Source organism: Canis lupus, chromosome X (assembly GCF_048164855.1).
Source record: "Canis lupus baileyi chromosome X, mCanLup2.hap1, whole genome shotgun sequence".
NCBI classification, from domain to species: Eukaryota; Metazoa; Chordata; class Mammalia; order Carnivora; family Canidae; genus Canis; species Canis lupus.
In genome coordinates this window covers 69,478,835-69,497,790 of record NC_132876.1, presented here as the reverse complement: position 1 = coordinate 69,497,790, position 18,956 = coordinate 69,478,835, and the positions used below count along the sequence as shown (strand labels likewise).

General features: G+C 36.1%; 1 protein-coding gene across 7 annotated transcripts in view; it reads right to left on the bottom strand.

Moving 5' to 3' along the window:
• Positions 1 to 18,956, bottom strand: part of TEX11 (testis expressed 11) — a 311,406-nt gene that overhangs the window by 127,487 nt on the left and 164,963 nt on the right. For all 7 annotated transcript variants that reach the window (XM_072816896.1, XM_072816892.1, XM_072816891.1 and 4 more), the window contains one exon: positions 6,856 to 6,958. In XM_072816896.1, coding sequence (XP_072672997.1) covers positions 6,856 to 6,958 — 103 coding nt within the window. The remainder of the gene's footprint in view (positions 1 to 6,855; positions 6,959 to 18,956) is intronic.

The following is an 18,956-nucleotide window of genomic DNA, read 5'->3' as shown; positions in this document are numbered from 1 at the left end:
CTTAGATAATAATACACTAATACTGGGAGACTTCAACACAGCACTTTCTGCAAATGACTGATATTCTAAGGACAACATATCCAAAGAAACAAGAGCTTTAAATGATACACTGGCCCAGATGGATTTCACAGATATTTATAGAACTTTACATCCAAATGCAACCGAATACACATTCTTCTCAAGTGCACATGGAACTTTCTCCAGAATAGACCACATACTGGGTCACAAATCAGGTCTCAACCGATACCAAAAGATTGGGGTACTCCCCTGCATATTATCAGACCATAATGCTTTGAAACTTGAACTCAATCACAAGAAGAATTTTGGAAGAAACTTAAACATGTGGAGGTTAAAGAGCATCCTGCTAAAAGATCAAGGGTCAACCAGGAAATTAGAGAAGAATTAAAAAGATTCGTGGAAACTAATGAGAATGAAGATACAATCACTCAAAATCTTTGGGATACAGCAAAAGCAGTCCTAAGAGGGAAATACATCACAATATAAGCATCCATCAAAAAATTGGAAAAACCTCAAATACACAAGCTAACCTTGCACACCTAAAGAAACTGGAGAAAGAACAGCAAATAAAGCCTACACCAAGCAGAAGAAGAGAGTTAATAAAGATTCGAGCAGAACTCAATGAAATAGAGACCAGAAGAACTGTAGAACAGATCAAATCTGGGAGTTGGTTCCTTGAAAGAATTAATAAGATAGATAATCCAGGGGCAGCCCCGGTGGCACAGTGGTTTAGCACTGCCTGCAGCCCGAGGTGTGATCCTGGAGACCTGGGATCGAGTCCCACATCAGGCTCCCTGCATGGAGTCTGCTTCTTCCTCTGCCTGTGTCTCTGCCTCTTTCTCTCTCTCTCTCTCTCTCTGAATAAATAAATAAGTCTTAAAAAATATAGATAAACCATTTGCCAGCCTTATTAAAAACAAAAGAGAAATAACTCCAATTAATAAAATCATGAATGAAAGAGGAGAGATCACAACCAATACCAAGGAATTAAAAGCAATTTTAAAAACATATTATGAGCAGCTATGCGCCAATAAATTAGGCAATCTAGAAGAAATGGATGCATTTCTGGAAAACCCCAAACTATCAACACTGGTACAGGAAGAAATAGAAAACCTGAACAGGCCAATAACCAGGGACGAAATTGAAGCAGTCATCAAAACCTCCCAAGATACAAAAGTCTGGGGCAAGATGGCTTCCCTGGGGAATTATATTAAACGTTTAAAGAAGAAACAATACCTGTTCTACTAATGCTGTTCCAAAGGATAGAAAGGGATAAAATACTTCCAAACTCTTTTCTTTTTTTTTAATTTATTTTTTTACTGGTGTTCAATTTGCCAACATATAGAATAACACCCAGTGCTCATCCCATCAAGTGCCCCCCTCAGTGCCCGTCACCCAGTCACCCCCACCCCCTGCCCTCCTCCCTTTCTACCACCCCTAGTTCGTTTCCCAGAGTTAGGAGTCTCTCATGTTCTGTCTCCCTTTCTGATATTTCCCACTCATTTTTTCTCCTTTCCCCTTTATTCCCTGTCACTATTTTTTTATATTCCCCAAATGAATGAGACCATATAATGTTTGTGCTTCTCAGATTGACTTATTTCACTCAGCATAATACCCTCCAGTTCCATCCACGTTGAAGCAAATGGTGGGTATTTGTCATTTCTAATGGCTGAGTAATATTCCATTGTACACATAAACCACATCTTCTTTATCCATTCATCTTTCGATGGACACCGAGGCTCCTTCCACAGTTTAGCTATTGTGGACATTGCTGCTATAAACATCAGGGTGCAAGTGTCCCAGTGTCCAGACTCTTTTCTATGAGGCCAGCATCACCTTAATGCCAAAACCAGACAAAGACCCCACCAAAAAGGGGAATTATAGGCCAATATCCCTGATGAACACAGATGCAACAATTCTCAACAAGATACTAGCCAATAGGATCCAACAGTACATTAAGAAGATTAATCACCATGACAAAGTAGGATATTTCCCTGAGATGCAAGGCTGTTTCAACACTCATAAAGCAATCAACATGATAGATCATATCAACAAGAGAAAAAACAAGAACCACAAGATCCTCTCAATAGATGCAGAGAAAGCATTTGACAAAATACAGCATCCATTCCTGATCAAAACTCTTTAGAGTGTAGGGATAGAGGAAACATTCCTCAGCATGTTGAAAGCCATCTACAAAAAGCCCACAGCAAATATCATTCTCAATGGGGAAACACTGGGAGCCTTTCCCCTAAGATCAGGAACAAGACAGGGAAGTCCACTTTCACCACTGCTATTCAACATAGTACTAAAAGTCCTAGCCTCAGCAATCAGACAACAAAAAGAAATAAAAGGCATCAAATTAGCAAAGAAGAAGTCAAACTCTCCCTCTTTTCAGATGACATGATACTGTACAAAGAAAACCCAAAAGACTCCACCCCAAGATTGCTAGAACTCATACAGCAATTTGGCAGTGTGGCAGGATGCAAAATCAATGCCCAGAAATCAGTGGCATTTCTATACACTGGATTAGAAGAATTAATATTGTGAAAATATCAATGCTACCCAGGGCAATTTACACATTTAATGCAATCCTTATCAAAATACCATGGACTTTCTTTACAGAGTTGGAACAAATCATCTTAAGATTTGTGTGGAATCAGAAAAGACTCCAAATAGCCCACAATATTTGTCAATATTCCACAATAGGGGAATATTGACAAAGAAAACCAGAGCCGGGGGCATCACAATGCTGGATTTCAAGCTGTACTAAAAAGCTGTAATCATTAATACAGCATGGTATTGGGACAAAAAGAGACACATAGATCAATGGAACAGAACAGAGAACCCAGAAATGGGCCCTCAACTCTATGGTCAACTAATTTTCGACAAAGCAGGAAAGACTATCCACTGGAAAAAGGACAGTCTCTTCAATAAAAGGTGCTGGAAAAATTGGACAGCCACATGCAGAAGAATGAAACTAGACCATTCTCTTACACCAGACACAAAGATAAACTCAAATTGGAGGAAAGATCTCAATGTGAGACAAGAATCTATTAAAATCCAAGAGCAGAACACAGGCAACACCCTTTTTGAACTTGGCCACAGCAACTTCTTGCAAGATACATCTATGAAGGCAAGGGAAACAAAAGCAAAAATGAAGTATTGGGACTTCATCAAGATAAAAAGCTTCTGCACAGCAAAAGAAACAGTCAACAAAACTAAAAGACAACCGACAGAATGGGAGAAGATGTTTGCAAATGACATATCAGATAAAGGGCTAGTATCCATCATCTATAAAGAACTTCTTAAAAGCTCAACAGCAAAGAAACAAATAATCCAATCATGAAATGGGCAAAAGACATGAACATTAATTTCACAGAGGAAGACATAGACATGGCAACAAGCACATGAGAAAATGCTCCGTATCACTGGCCATCAGGGAAATACAAATCAAAACCACAATGAGATACCACCTCACACCAGTGAGAATGGGGAAAATTAACAAGACAGGAAACAACAAATGTTGGAGAGGATGTGGAGAAACGGGAACCCTCTTGCACTGTTGGTGGGAATGTGAACTGGTACAGCCACTCTGGAAAACTGTGTGGAGGTTCCTCAAAGAGTTAAAAATAGATCTGCCCTACGACTCAGCAGTTGCACTGCTGGGGATTTACCCCAAAGATACAAATACAGCAAAACGGCAGGATAGCTGCACCCCAATGTTTATAGCAGCAATGTCCACAATAACCAAACTGTGGATGAGCCTCAGTGTCCTTTGAAAGATGAATGGATAAAGAAGATGTGGTCTATATATACAGTGGAATATTACTCAGCCATTAGAAACAACAAATACTCACCATTTGCTTCAATGTGGATGGAGCTGGAGGGTATTATGCTGAGTGAAGTAAGTCAATTGGAGAAAGACAAACATTATATGGTCTCATTCATTGGGGGAATATAAAAAATAGTGAAAGGGAATAAAGCGGAAAGAAGAGAAAATGAGTGGGAAATATCAGAGAGGGTGACAGAACATGAGAGTCTCCTAACTGGGAAACGAACAAGGGGTGGTGGAAGGGAGGTGGGCAGGGCATTGTGGTGACTGGATGATGGGCACTGAGGGGAACACTTGACGTGATGAGCATTGGGTGTTATGCTATATGTTGGCAAATCGAACTCCAATAAAAAATATACAAAAAAATAAATAAAAATAAAATAAAATGTATAAAGAACTTTCAAAATTCAATAAGAAAACAAAGTTCCCTATATCTTAGTAACTAAAATATTTTTCTTCCCTATGTTCTAGCCACTATGATACAAGATGAATAAAACATATTAGAGATAACTTTTTTTAAAAGAAAACTAAGTTCCCTATAGAAAACTGGGCAAAAGATTTATATAAACACTCTGCCAGCGCAGCCCCAGTGGCTTAGCAGTTTAGCGGCACCTTCGGCCTGGGGTGGGATCCTGAAGACCTGGGATTGAGTCCCAGGTCAGGCTCCCTGCATGGAGCCTGTTTCTCCCTCTGCCTGTGTCTCTGCCTCTCTTTCTCTCTCTCTCTATGTCTCTCATGAATAAATAAATAAAATCTTTTTTTAAAAAAAAAAAACAACACTCTGCCAAAGAAGATATATGGATTTCAAATGTTAGACATTACAGAAATATAGTTAAAACCACAGTAAGATACCACTACCCAACTATTAGAATGGGTAAAGTATTTTTTAAAAGGACAAGTAGGAATTTTAAATGGACAATTCCAAGTTGATATACATCAACTATTAGAATGGGTAAAGTATTTTTTAAATGGACAATTCCAAGCAGATCACCTGGAACACTCAAACATAACTGGTTAGAATGTAAAATTGTATAGCTACTTAGAAAAACAGCTTGGCAGTTTCTGATAGTTAAACATGTATCTACCATACAACCCAAAAATCCAACTCCTAGATATTTATCCTAGAGAAGTTAAATTTTATCATCACACAAAATCTGTAAACAGATATTTATAGCACATTTATTCACACTTGCTCACAATGGAAACCATCCAAATATACTTCAAATGGTGAATGAATAAACTGTGGCAATAAAGAAGAACAAACTATGGAAACACAACAGTATGAATGGGTTTTGAATACATTATGATAAGTGAAAGAAAGGCTTAAAAAGCTTTATACTGTATGATCTCATTTATATGACATTTTGGAAAAGGCAAAAATACAGAGATAGAAATAAGTTCAGCTGCTTCCAGGGCTAAAAGTGGTGGGAAGGAATGACAATAAAGGAGCCTGAGGCAATTTTTTGTTCTGTATCATGATGGTAATGGTGGTTACATAACTCTATACATTTGTCAAAACTCATAGATTTATTAATATAAATAAACCTCAAAGAATCTAGTAAGTTTTATTCTATATATTATCAACAAACATGGCTTTAAAAAATGGTCACAGATAACTAGGGGGGAAAAAAAGACTGAGCTGATGGTATGTTTAAAAAGTAAAAAATTTATGGGCAGCCCAGGTGGCTCAGCGGTTTAGCGCCACCTTCAGTCCAGGGCGCGATCCTGGAGACCCAGGATGGAGTCCCATGCCAGGCTCCCTGCATGGAGCCTGCCTCTCCCTCTGCCTCTCTCTCTCTCTCTCTCTCTCTCTTTCTTTCTTTCTCTCTCTCTGTGTCTTTCATGAATAAATAAATTTTAAAAAATCTTTAAAAAATAAATAAAAGTAAAAAAAATTATTTTAATAGAATGTTAAAAGGTTTAATAGGAAATCTATTTTTTTTTTTGCCATTTCTGTTGGTAAAAAGTTAAAATTTTTTTAATCTTTCAACATAGTACATCAAATATAACAAATTCCCAAAGGTCTCTAATGAAAAAATTGATGATGGACATGACTACAATATAAAGGATGCCTGGGTAGCTCAGTTGGTTAAGCATCTGCCTTTGGCTTAGGTCATGATCCTGGGGTCCTAGGATCGAGTCCCACATGGGGCTCCCTGTTCAGCAGGGAGTCTGCTTCTCCCTCTCCCTCTAAACCTCCTCCTGCTCATGTGTGTACTCTCTATCTTAAATAAGTAAAATCTTAAAAAAAATAAACCCTGATAAAGAACTGACTCCAATTTACTAATCTTTAATTCATATACAGGTATACTTTACTATCCTGGAACATTTCTTTTCCAAAGAAGAATAAACTATCTTTCTTTTTTTGAAGTGCAAAGCAGAGTCTGTTGCACATAGTAGGTATTCATAAACAGTTGCTTAGTCGGATTAGTATAAATTCTGTTTGGATCTATTAATTTAAAACTATCAATTTCTCAACTTATAACCTTCACAAGAGAGAACCAGTCTGGAGCTCAAGCTGCCTCAGGGTATCCTCAGCTACACTGAGGGCTGAATGGGAGTAATATCACAACATGGCATATCTGTAACCAAATCAAGATACAGAAGTGTAAAGACACATCAACTAGGAAACTATGCTTAACTTAATGGAAAGGGGACAGTACTAATGGGATGAAGTTCAGGTGAGCGACTTCAGCACTGTCAACTCTGTAGCAAGAAACTCCATTTCAAGGCCAAATCTCTCACCAATAACTTCCCAAATAAATGAAAATATTTAAAAGTCAGCTGGAGACTGATTATCTAAGACAACTCAACTGAAAAGGGTTTGCAGTGAATTCTCTCTTACCCCATACTTCCTTTTTGCATGGTAGTATCATCTTTACACAGGAAAGGTAGAATACACAACATATAACTCCACTCTTAAAAACAATCTTTTTTTCCTTTACGGTAGAAGAGGATTATTATTCTTTATATTAATAATTAAATATAATTCATAAATAATATACCTCTGCCAGAGTTGCCCTCTAAAACTGCAATCTTGAATACATAAAATTGAGTGAAAATATTTGTAGGATCACGTTGTTCAGCTTCTATCACTGCCTCTTTAGCCTGAAAAAAAGAAATATTGGCCCTCTTTTATAAAAGTAATAAGACCTTGTGTTTCACTAATAGTATTAACATAGTCCAAATGGTTGAGGATACTCATTATAAAAAGACATGAATCTAAGTAAAATCTTTAAAGAACTGTTCTCTTAAAATGCTAAAGAAACTGTGCATTCTGCTTCTAGAAATAAGGTGCATGATATACATCAGACCAACACTCCAACTGAAAACAAAGATGTTAGATAACATTTTTTTCAATTCCAGAGTAACTTACAAGATAGTAAATTCTAAGGAAAGTGAAGTTCCAGAGAAACAAGCAGAGAATTAGAGCCACTTTTTTTCTGGTGGACATTTATAAATCTAAATAAATGTCACCTTTAGTTTTAATGAACCTCACTAGGTCAGGGAACAGGTATCAAGACTCAAGGGACCATACCCTTAGGCTAAGTACAAATCAGAACTAAACCACTCCTACCTGCATCCCCAGGAGACTGCAAAGAAAGTTACTTTGGTTATGAGATGAACACAGCAAAATGTGGTAGAAAGAACCAATCCCTGAGGTGTGTATTTACAGCACCAAATTACATTAAGCCCCCAAATCTAGGCTTACTTTTTTCTTCTTTTTCTAATTCCTTGAGTTGTAAAGTTAGATTATTTGAGTTTTTTTTAATGTAGGTGTTTATCACTATAAACTTTCTGCTGAGGACAATTTTTGATGCATCCCATAAGTTTGGATATGATGTGTTTCCATTTCCTTTTGTCACAAAATACTTTGCAATTTCCCTTTTGATTTCTTCTTTAACACATTGGTTGTTCAGGAATGTGTTTCTCAACCTCCATGCATTGTTGAGAAACAATGTGAATTGTTTTTCCTCCTGATATTTATTTCCAGGTTTTACCATTGTGTTTGAAAAAGATATCTGATATGATTTCAATCTTCTCAAATTTGTTACAGCTTGCTTGCTAGCCCAACATATGGTCTATCCTGGAGAATGTTCCATGTGTGCTTCAGAGAAATATGTATTCTTGTGCTGTTAAATATTCTATATGTATTTGTAAGGTTCATTTGGTCTATAGTGTTATTCAGGTCCACTATTTATATATTATTTTTCTGTCTGCATGATCTATGCATTGTTGAAAGTGGGTGTTGAAGTCCTTTACTATTTATAATTGCTGCCTACTACTACCTTCAGTGTGTTAACATTTGCTTTATTTGTTTATTGTTAAATTCAAGTATAATTAATATACAGTGTTATATTAGTTTCAGGTGTACAATATAATGATTCAACAATTTTATACATGTCTCAGTGCTCATCAAGATAAGTGTACTCTTAACCACCTTTATTTCACCTATCCCCCTAACCCACCTTTCCTCTGGCAACCACCAATTTGTTCTCTGTATTTAAGAGTCTCTTTTTGTCTGTATCCTTTTTTGTTGTTGTTTTATGTGTTAAATAATGTATGGATGAAATCATATGATGTTTGTCTTTCTCTGACTGAGTTATTTCACTTAATATTATATCCTCTAGACTCTCTAGGTCCTTCCATAGTATTGCAAATGGCAAGAGTTCATTCTTTTTTATGGCTGAATAATTTCCAAGTGTATATATACCACATCATCTTCATTCATCTATCAATGAACAGTTTGTTTGCTTCCAAATCTTGGTTATTGTAAATAATGCTGCAATAAACATAGGAGTGTAATATTTTCAAATTAGTGTTTTCCCTTTTGGCGGGGTAAATATCCAGTAATGGAAATACTGGATCATATAGGAATTCTAATTTTAATTTTTGAAGAACCTCCAAAGTGATTTCCACAGTTGCTCTGCCAATTTGCATTCCTACCAACAGTGCATGAGGGTACCTTTTTCTCCACATTTTTGTCAAAACTTGCTATTTCTTGTGTATTTGAATTAACCATTCTGACAGGTGTGAAATAGTATATCACTATGGTTTTAATGTGCATTTTACCGATGATTAGTGATGCTGAGCATCTTTTTGGTTAGTATTAGTTTTAAATATTTAGTTGCTCTAATGTTCAGTGTATATATATTTACAATTGTCATATCCTCTGGATGAGGTGACCCCTTTATCACTATATAGTGACCTTTGTCTCTGGTGACCAATTTTGACTAAAGTTTATTTTATCTGATATAATTATAGCCACTCCTGCTCTCTTTTCCTTACCATTTGCATGTAATATCTTTTTCAGTCCCTTTCAGTTCATGCATATCCTTAAAGCTAAGTTAGTCTCTAGTAGACAGCATACTGTTGGAATTTTTTTTTATTAAAAATCCATTTATTCTGTGTCTTTGGAGAATTTCTTCCATTTATATTTAAAGTAATTTTGATAGGTATAGACCTACTATTCCCATTTTCTTAACTGTTTTCTTAATTTTTAATTCCTTTGTTCTTTTTTCCCCCTTGCTGTCTTTTTAAAAAATTTATTCTTGTATTAGTATGCTCTTATTCCTTTTTATTTATCTTTTATGTATGTACTATGGGTTTTTTCTTTGTGCTTACCATGTGGTTTACAAAAAGCATCTTTTAGATATAACAGTCTATTTTAAGCTGTTAACAACTTATGTTCAAACGCATAGAGAAACTCTACACTTTTACGTCTTCTCTCCTCACATTTATGCTATTCATGTCACACTTTACATCTTTTTATATTGTAAATCTGTTAACAAATTTTTATAGCTATAGTTATTTTTAATATTATTGTTTTTAATTTTTATAGTAGAGATAAAAGTGATTTACAAACTATCATTACAAAATAAGGGTATTCTGAATTTTATTATATTTTTATAACCTATTGAATGATATTTTGGTTGCTTCTAAGTTTTCACAATTATGAGTAATGTGCAGGATTTTGTGTGGATATTAGCTTACAGTTCATTTGGATAAAATACTAAGAAGGGCAATTACTAGATCATGTTGTGAGAGTATGTCTAGTTTTATAAGAAACTGAAATTATCTTTCAAAATGGCTCTACTATTATTTTTCTTACTAGCAATGAAAGAGAATTTCAATTTTGCCACATTTTCACCAGTATTTGGTTTTGTCAGTGTTTTAGATTTTAGCCATTTTAACAGTTATGTAGTGGTATTGTTTTAATTTGCATTTTCTTGATGAAATATAATGTTGAGAATGTTTTTATATGCTTATTTGCCATCTATATGTCTTCTTTAGTAAGATATATGTTCAAGTCTTTTCCCAAATTTATAGTTCATAATTATAAATTATAACTTTATAATTTATAATTTCTTGTCTTTCTTGCCTTATTATTTAATTCTTTGTATATTTTGGATATCATTTTTTTAACCAAATATGTGTTTTGTAAATATTTTCTCTCACTGTAAGGCTTATGTTTCCATTCCTTAACAATATCTTTCACATAGAGGTTTCTAATTTTAATAATGTCCAAGTACCAATTATTTTTCATCAAATGTGCTTTTGGTGTTATGTTTTTAAAAAGTTATCACTACCAATAAAACTGAAGAAAGAGAAATTAAGGAGTCAATCCTATTTACAATTGCACCCAAAAGCATAAGATACCTAAGGAATAAACCTAACCAAAGAGGTAAAGGATCTATACCCTAAAAACTACAGAAGACTTCTGAAAGAAATTGAGGAAGACACAAAGAGATGGAAAAATATTCCATGCTCATGGATTGGAAGAATATTGTGAAAATGTCCATGCTACCCAGGGCAATTTATACATTCAGTACAATCCCTATGAAAATACCATGGACTTTCTTCACAGAGTTGGAACAAATCATCTTAAGATTTGTGTGGAATCAGAAAAGACCCCAAATAGCCAGGGGAATATTGAAAAAGAAAACCAAAGCCAGGGGCATCACAATGCTGGATTTCAAGCTATACTACAAAGCTGTGATCATCAAGACAGTGTGGTACTGGCACAAAAACAGACACATAGATTGATGGACCAGAATAGAGAACCCAGAAGTGGGCCCTCAATTCTATGGTCAACTAATATTCGACAAAGCAGGAAAAACTATGCACTGGAAAAAAGACAGTCTCTTCAATAAACGGTGCTGGGAAAATTGGACAGCTACGTGCAGAAGAATGAAACTAGGCCATTCTCTTACACCATACACAAAGATAAACTCAAAATGGAGGAAAGATCTCAATGTGAGACAAGAATCCATCAAAATCATAGAGGAGAACATTGGCAATACCCTTTTTGAACTTGGCCACAGCAACATCTTGCAAGATACATCTATGAGGGCAAGGAAAACAAAAGCAAAAATGAATTATTGGGACTTAATCAAGATAAAAAGCTTCTGTACAGCAAAAGAAACAGTCAACAAGGGTAGCCCGGGTAGCTCAGCAGTTTAGCGTCACCTTCGGTCCATGGGGTGATCCTGGAGACCCAGGATCGAGTACCGCGTTGGGCTCCCTGCATGAGGCCTGCTTCTCTCTCTGCCTGTGTCTCTGCCTCTCATTCTCTCTCTGTGTCTCTCATGAATAAATAAAATCTTTAAAAAAGAAACAGTCAAGAAAACTAAAAGACAACCCACAGAATGGGAGAAGATATTTGCAAATGACATCAGATAAAGGGCTAGTATGCAAGATCTAGAAAGAACTTATTAAGCTCAACAGTAAAGAAACAAACAATCCAATCATGAAATGGGCAAAAGACATGAACAGAAATTTTACCAGAGGGGACACAGCTATGGCCAACAAGCACATGAGAAAATACTCTGCATCACTGTCCATCTGGGAAATACAAATCAAAACCACAATGAGATACCAGCTCACACCAGTGCGAATGGGGAAAATTAACAAGACAGGAAACAACAAATGTTGGAGAGGATGTGGAGAAAGGGGAACCCTCTTGCACTGTTGGTGGAATGTGAACTGGTGCAGCCACTCTGGAAAACTGTGTGGAGGTTCCTCAAAGAGCTAAAAATAGAACTGCTCTATGACCCAGCAGTTGCACTGCTGGGGATTTACCCCAAAGATACAGATGCAGGGAAATGGCAGGATTGCTGCACCCCAATGTTTATAGCAGCAATGTCCACAATAGCCAAACTGTGGAGGAGCCTCGGTGTTCTTTGAAAGATGAATGGATAAAGAAGATGTGGTTTATGTATACAATGGAATATTCCTCAGCCATTAGAAACAACAAATACTCACCATTTGCTTCAACGTGGATGGAACTGGAGGGTATTATGCTGAGTGAAGTAAGTCAATCGGAGAAGGACAAACATTATATGATCTCATTCATTTGGGGAATATAAAAAATAGTGAAAGGGAATACAGGGGAAAGGAGAGAAAATGAGTGGGAAATATCAGAGAGGGTGACAAAACATGAGAGACTCCTAACTCTGGGAAACGAACAAGGGGTAGTGAAAAGGGAGGTGGACGGGGGGATGGGGTGACTGGGTGATGGGCACTGAGGGGAGCACTTGACGGGATGAGCACTGGGTGTTATGCTATATGTTGGCAAATCGAACTCCAAAAAAAATACAAAAAATTAATAAATAAAACTTAAAAAATAATAAAAAAATAAAAAGTCATCACTAACCTGGAAGAAATAGATGAATTTCAAGAAACATATAAATTAACAAAACTGCAACAGGAAGAAATAGAATACTTTGAATAGACTAATAAGTGGCAAAGAAATTGAATGATCAAACATATCCTAACAAACAAAAGTCCAGGATCAAATAGCTTCGCAGGTAAATTTTACCAAACACTTAAAAAAGAGTTAATACTCTTTTCATATATTCTCAAACTATTCCAAAACATAGAAAAGGAAGCAAAACTTCCAAATTCATTCTATGAAGCCAGTATTACCCTGATACCAAAACCAGATAAAGACTCCACTGAAAAAGAAAGATTGAGGCCGGGGGATGCCTGGGTGGCTCAGCGGTTGAGCATCTGCTTTTGGCTCAGGTCATGATCCCAGGGTCCTGGGATTGAGTCCCACATTGGGCTTCCTGCATGGAGCCTGTATCTCCCTCTGCCTATGTCTCTGCCTCTCTCTGTGTGTCTCTCATGAATAAATAAATAAAATCTTTTTAAAAAAGAAAGAAAAATTGAGGTCAGTATCCTTGATGAATAATGGATGCAGATTCTCAATAAAATACTAACAAACCAAATCCAACAGTACACTGAAAGAATCATTCACCAGGATCAAGTGGGATTTATTCCTGGGTTATAATGGTAGTTCAGTATTCACAAATCAATCAATGTGATAGATCACATTAATAAAAGAAAGGTAAAAAAATATGATCCTCTCAATAGATACAGAAAAAGCATCTGACAAAGTACAACATCCATTTAGGATAGAAGCCCTCAACAAAGTAGGGTTAGAGGGAACATAACTCAACATAAAAAAGGCCATATATGAATAACCCACAGCTAACATTATCCTCAATGGGGAAAAACAGAGCTTTTCCTCTATGGTCAGGAATATTTTTCCCAGAGCTAGAACAAACAAACCTAAAATTTGTATGGAGCCACCAAAGTCCCCAAATAGCCAAAGCAACCTGGAAAAGAAGATCAAAGCTTGGAAGCATCACAGTTCTGACTTCACGTTATATTACAGAGCTGTAGTGATCGGGATAGTATGGTACTGTCATAAAAACAGACACTTAGATCAATGGAACATAATAGAAAACCCAGAAATGTACCCACTTTCACATTCAGAAATGTACCCACCCAGAAACTAGACCACTTTCTTACAGCACACACAAAAACAAATTTAAAATGGAGACCTGAAACCATAAAAATCCTAGAGGAGAACACAGGCAGAAACCTCTTTGACATCAGCCATAGCAACTTCTTTCTAGGTATGTTCCTGGAGGCAAAGGAAACAAAAGTAAAAATAACCTATTGTAACTACATCAAAATAAAAAGCATCCACAGAGCAAATGAAATAATCAACAAAACTAAAAGGCAGCCTACAGAATGGGAAAAGATATTTGCAAATTACATATCCAATAAAGGGTTAGTATCCAAAATATATAGAGAAGTTATAAAACTCAACACCCCAGAAACAAATATTCCAACCAAAAAATGGGCAAAAGTCATAAGCAGACGTTTCTCCAAAGACCTACATATGGGGGGCACCTGGGTGGTTTAGTCAGTTAAGTGACTGACTATTGAGTTTCAGCTCAGGTCATGATCCTCAGGGTCGTGAGATTAAGCCCTGGGTGGAGTCTGCTTAAGATTCTCTCTCTTCCTTTCCCTCTGCCCCTCCACCATCCCATTTGTGCTCTGTCTCTAGGGAAAAAAAGAAACAAAACAAATAAGCAAAGGGAAAATAAGGAGAGAGGGGTAGACAAACCAAGAAATAGACTCTTTTTTAACTATAGAGAACAAACTGAGGACTACCAGAGGGAGGTGGGTGGGGCAAAGAGTTAAACAGGTGATGGCAATTAAGGGGTGCATTTGTGATGAGCACTGGGTGTAGTACGGAAGTATTGAATTACTATATTGTACACATAAAACTAGGAAATGTTATAAAAGTTAAAAGGAGGGAAAATTTTAAAGTTAAAAAATAGTGAAAATCATATATATTTTTCAGAATAAAAGATAAACATTTTTTTAAAAAGAAGACACCCAAAGAGATCAATTGAATCCTTATGAACATCTCAATGCCATTTTTGTTTTATATAGAGCTTTTTTAAAAAATCCTATAATTCATATGTAATCTCAAGGGACCCTAGGTTGCCAAAAAAAGTCTTGGAAGAAAAGAACAATCTTGGAAGACTCACACCTCCTAATTTCAAAACTTAGTACAAAGCTACAGTAATTAAAAGTGTGATACTTGCATACGGACATACAGACCAATGAATTAGGATAGAAAACCCAGAAATAACCCTTCACATATATGTTCAAATGATGTTAGACTAGGGTGCAAAGACCATTCAATGGAAGGAGGACAGCCTTTTCAACAAACGATGTTGGGAAAATAGGATATCCACATGTAAAATAATGAAGTCAGATACAAAACGTTAACTCAAAATGGATCAAAGACCTACATGGAAAAGCTAAAATTATAAGTCTTAGGAGAAAACTTAAGGGGAGGGGCACCTGGGTGGCTCAGTGGTTGAGCATCTGCCTTTGGCTCAGGTTGTGATCCTGGGGTCCTGGGACTGAGTCCCACATTGGGCTCCCTGCAGGGAGCGTGTTTCTCCCTCTGCCTATGTCTCTGCCTCTCCCTGTGTGTCTCTCATGAATAAATAAATAAAATCTTTAAAAAAAAAAGACAGAAAACTTAAGGGGAAATCATGACATTGGATTTGGTGGTAAATTCTTGGATATGACGCCAAAAACACAGGCACCAAAATAAAAAATAAGTATTTGGACTTCATCAAAATCACAAAATGTTTGTGTTTCAAAGGACACTATCAAGAAAGGGAAAAGACAATCCATAGAATAGAAGATATTTGCAAATCATATATTGATAATAAGTTAATATCCAGAATATTAAAGGGCTCCTACAACTCAACAACTCTAAAATAAACAACCCAATTAAAAAATGGGCAGAAAGACTTGGAATTTCTCCAGAGAAGATATACAAAATGCCCAATTATATGGCCAATAAGCACATGAGAAGATGCTCAACATCAGTGCTCATTAGGGAAATGCAAAGCAAAAATACAAGAAACTACTTCATACCCATTAGGATAGATATTATCAAAAAACTAGGAAATAACAATTGTTGATCAGGATGTGGAGAAATTAGGACACCTGTGCTTTCTGGTGGGAATATAAAATGACACAGCCATCATGTAAAACAGCGGCTGTTTCTCAAATGTTAAACATAGAATTACCATGTAATTCCACAATTCTATTCCTAGGTATATACACAAAAGAACTGAACACAGGGACTCAGATACTTGTATATCTAGTTGATAGCAATTTTATTTACAAAAGCTAGAAGGTGGAAGCATCCACAGATGGATGGATAAATGAAAAGTGGTATATATATATATACACATACATACACATACAGTGGAATATCACTGAGCCTTAAAAAGTTAGGGAATTCTGATGCATGCCACAACATGGATGAACCTTGAGGACATTATGCTATGTGGTGTAAGGCAGTCAGAAATGAACAAGTATTGTATGATTTTACTTATGTGAGGTATCTAAAGTAGTCAAAGCCATAGAAATCGAACACAGAATTCTGGTTGCCAGGGGTTGGGGGTTGAGGAAAGTAAGAAGTTATTGTTTAATAATGGGCACATAGTGTCAGTTTGCATAATAAAAAGAGCTCTGGAGATGGATGCAGAATATTGTGTATGTATTAATGCCACAGAACTTAAATGGTTAAGGGGCACATCGGTGGCTCAGTCAGTTAAGTGTCTGCCTTCGGCTCAGGTCATGATTTCAGGGTCCTGGGATCGAGCCCCACTTTGGGCTGCCTGCTTAGTGGGGAGTCTGCTTCTCCCTCTCCTTCTGCCCCTGCTTATGTTAGCTCTCGCTCACTCTCCCTCAAATAAATAAAATCTTTAAAAAATGGTTAAAATGGCATATTTTACCATAATTTTAAAAATCAATTACAATTGATTTCTAATGATACAATAAACAAGAAAAATATAATAAATTTGACTTTATTAAAATAAACCCATAATACACATACTAGAATTGTTGAAACTGAAAGGACTGAAAATACCATATATTGTCAAGGATGTGAATGAACTGGCACATTCACCATTGATGGCAGGAATGTAAAATGGTACAACTCCTTTGGAAAACAGTTTGGTGGTTTCTTATAAACTTAAAAATATAGTTATCACATAACCCAGCAATTCCACCTCTGGATATTTCCTCAGAGAAATCAAAACAAATATCCACACAAAGACTTCTACCTTGAATGTTTATAGCAGCATTGTTCAAGATAACCTCAAACTGGAAAAACCATAATGTCATCAAGAGATGAACAGATAAATAAATCGTGGCATATCCATACAATGTAATACTACTCAGGAATAAATAGGAACAATCTATTGATATATGCAACAACATGAGTGATTCTCCAAAACATGATGATGACTGAATGAAGCCAGACCAAAACAAAAACAAAAACCAAAAGCACATACTGTATGATTACATGTATATGAAACTCTAGGAAAGATAAATGTAATCAATAGTGATGTAAAGTGACTAATAGTCACTGTCTGGGGCTGAGAATGGAGATGGAGATTGACCTGGAAGGAACACAAGGAAATCTTTTAAGGTAATAAAATATTCTGTATCTGGATTGGGTAGTTAGGTACACTAGGGCATATATTTGTCAAAATTATCTAACTGTATACTTAAAATGAGTGTTTCTTAGTATAAATTATACTTTGATAAATTTGATTTTTAAAGTAAATTAATAATGATTTGTAAGGATCCCTTCAGTTCTATAATTCAATAATCTATGAATTTATGAACTCCAAAAAATCTTTGACTATTATAGATTTTACCAGATTATAATGATATTTTAGAGCAATATGTTAGAAGAGATCTTAAAATTCTCTTAGTCAAAAAAATTCTTCTGATGCTTGAATCTTCTTTATAACATTAACACCAAGTAGTCACTCTCTGCTTAAATACCTTCAGGGAGAGGGAATTTACTATATTTTAAGAAAATCCATTTCAGTTTTAGACAGGTCTAATCATTATAGTTTCCTTATGATGACCTGAAATCTCACTCCTTGTATGTCTCACCCATTGAAATAGGCATAGAATAAATTTAATTTTTTTAAAGGTTTTTATTTATTTTTTCATGAGAGACAGAGAGAGAGAAAGAGGCAGAGACACAGGCAGAGGGAGAAGCAGGCTCCATGCAGGCAGCCTGACATGGAACTCGATCCTGGGACTCCAGGATCATGCCCTGGGCCAAAGGCAGGCGCTAAACCACTGAGCCACACAGGGATCCCCAGAAAAAAAATTAATTTTTAAAAAATATTTTGTTTATTTGAGAGCGAGAGAGAGCATGAGAGAGAGATAACGAGCAGGAGGGAGGGACAAAGAGAGAAGCAGACTCCCCACTGAGCAGGGAGCCCAATATCATGACTTGAGCCCAAGATAGACGCTTGACTGATGGAGCCACCCAGGCGCCTGGAATAAATTTAATTATTTTACTCTTTGATAGCCATTCAAATATTAGGAGAAAGCTATTATGTTCCTCCTAAATCTTCCATTTTCCAAATTTAACATCCATATTTCCTTTAACTATTCTTCAAATAAGATGGCTCTTACCATCCTGAGTGCCTTCTCCTTGGCACATTAGAGTTTGTCAATATCCTCCTTCAAAAGTGTTACCTCTTAATCCTACACAGTATTATAGGTATGCTATAACCAGAGCAGAATACAGGGTGATTATCACTCCTTCACATTTCTATTGATGCAACCTAATTGGTTTTTTTTTTTAAAGATTTTATTTATTCATGAGAGACACAGAGAGAGGCAGAGACAGAGGCAGGGGAAGAAGCAGGCTCCCCACAGGGAGCACGACATGGGACTTGATCCCAGGACTCTGGGATCACAACCTGAGCCAAAGGGAGACATTCAATCACTGAGTCACCCTGGCACCCCATGATGCAACCTAATTTGAATTAATTTTCTCAGCATTATTGGCTGGTGTTGAGCTTACAGTCAACTAAAAACATCACAAATCTTTCACATGTGCTGCTCTTAAGCCACATTTCATCTATTCTGTTCTTGTACAGTTGTTTTTAGGGATCCAAGTATGGGATATATTGTTATTCTGTTTGTCTTCATCTTATCCAAATGGGCTCATCATTTCAGCCTATTGAGGTCTCTTCAGATTTGCCTGTTTTCTAACATATTGGTTACTCTTTTCAGCTTCAGGTCATATATATACCCAATCAGTATTCACAAAGGTCCTTATCTACATATTCTGATTCTAAATTCATATGATATTCACCACATAATTTGATACTTGATTATACATTTTTATTAATTTGTAATTATGTTGTATGTGTAAATCTTGTTTCCATAAAAATAT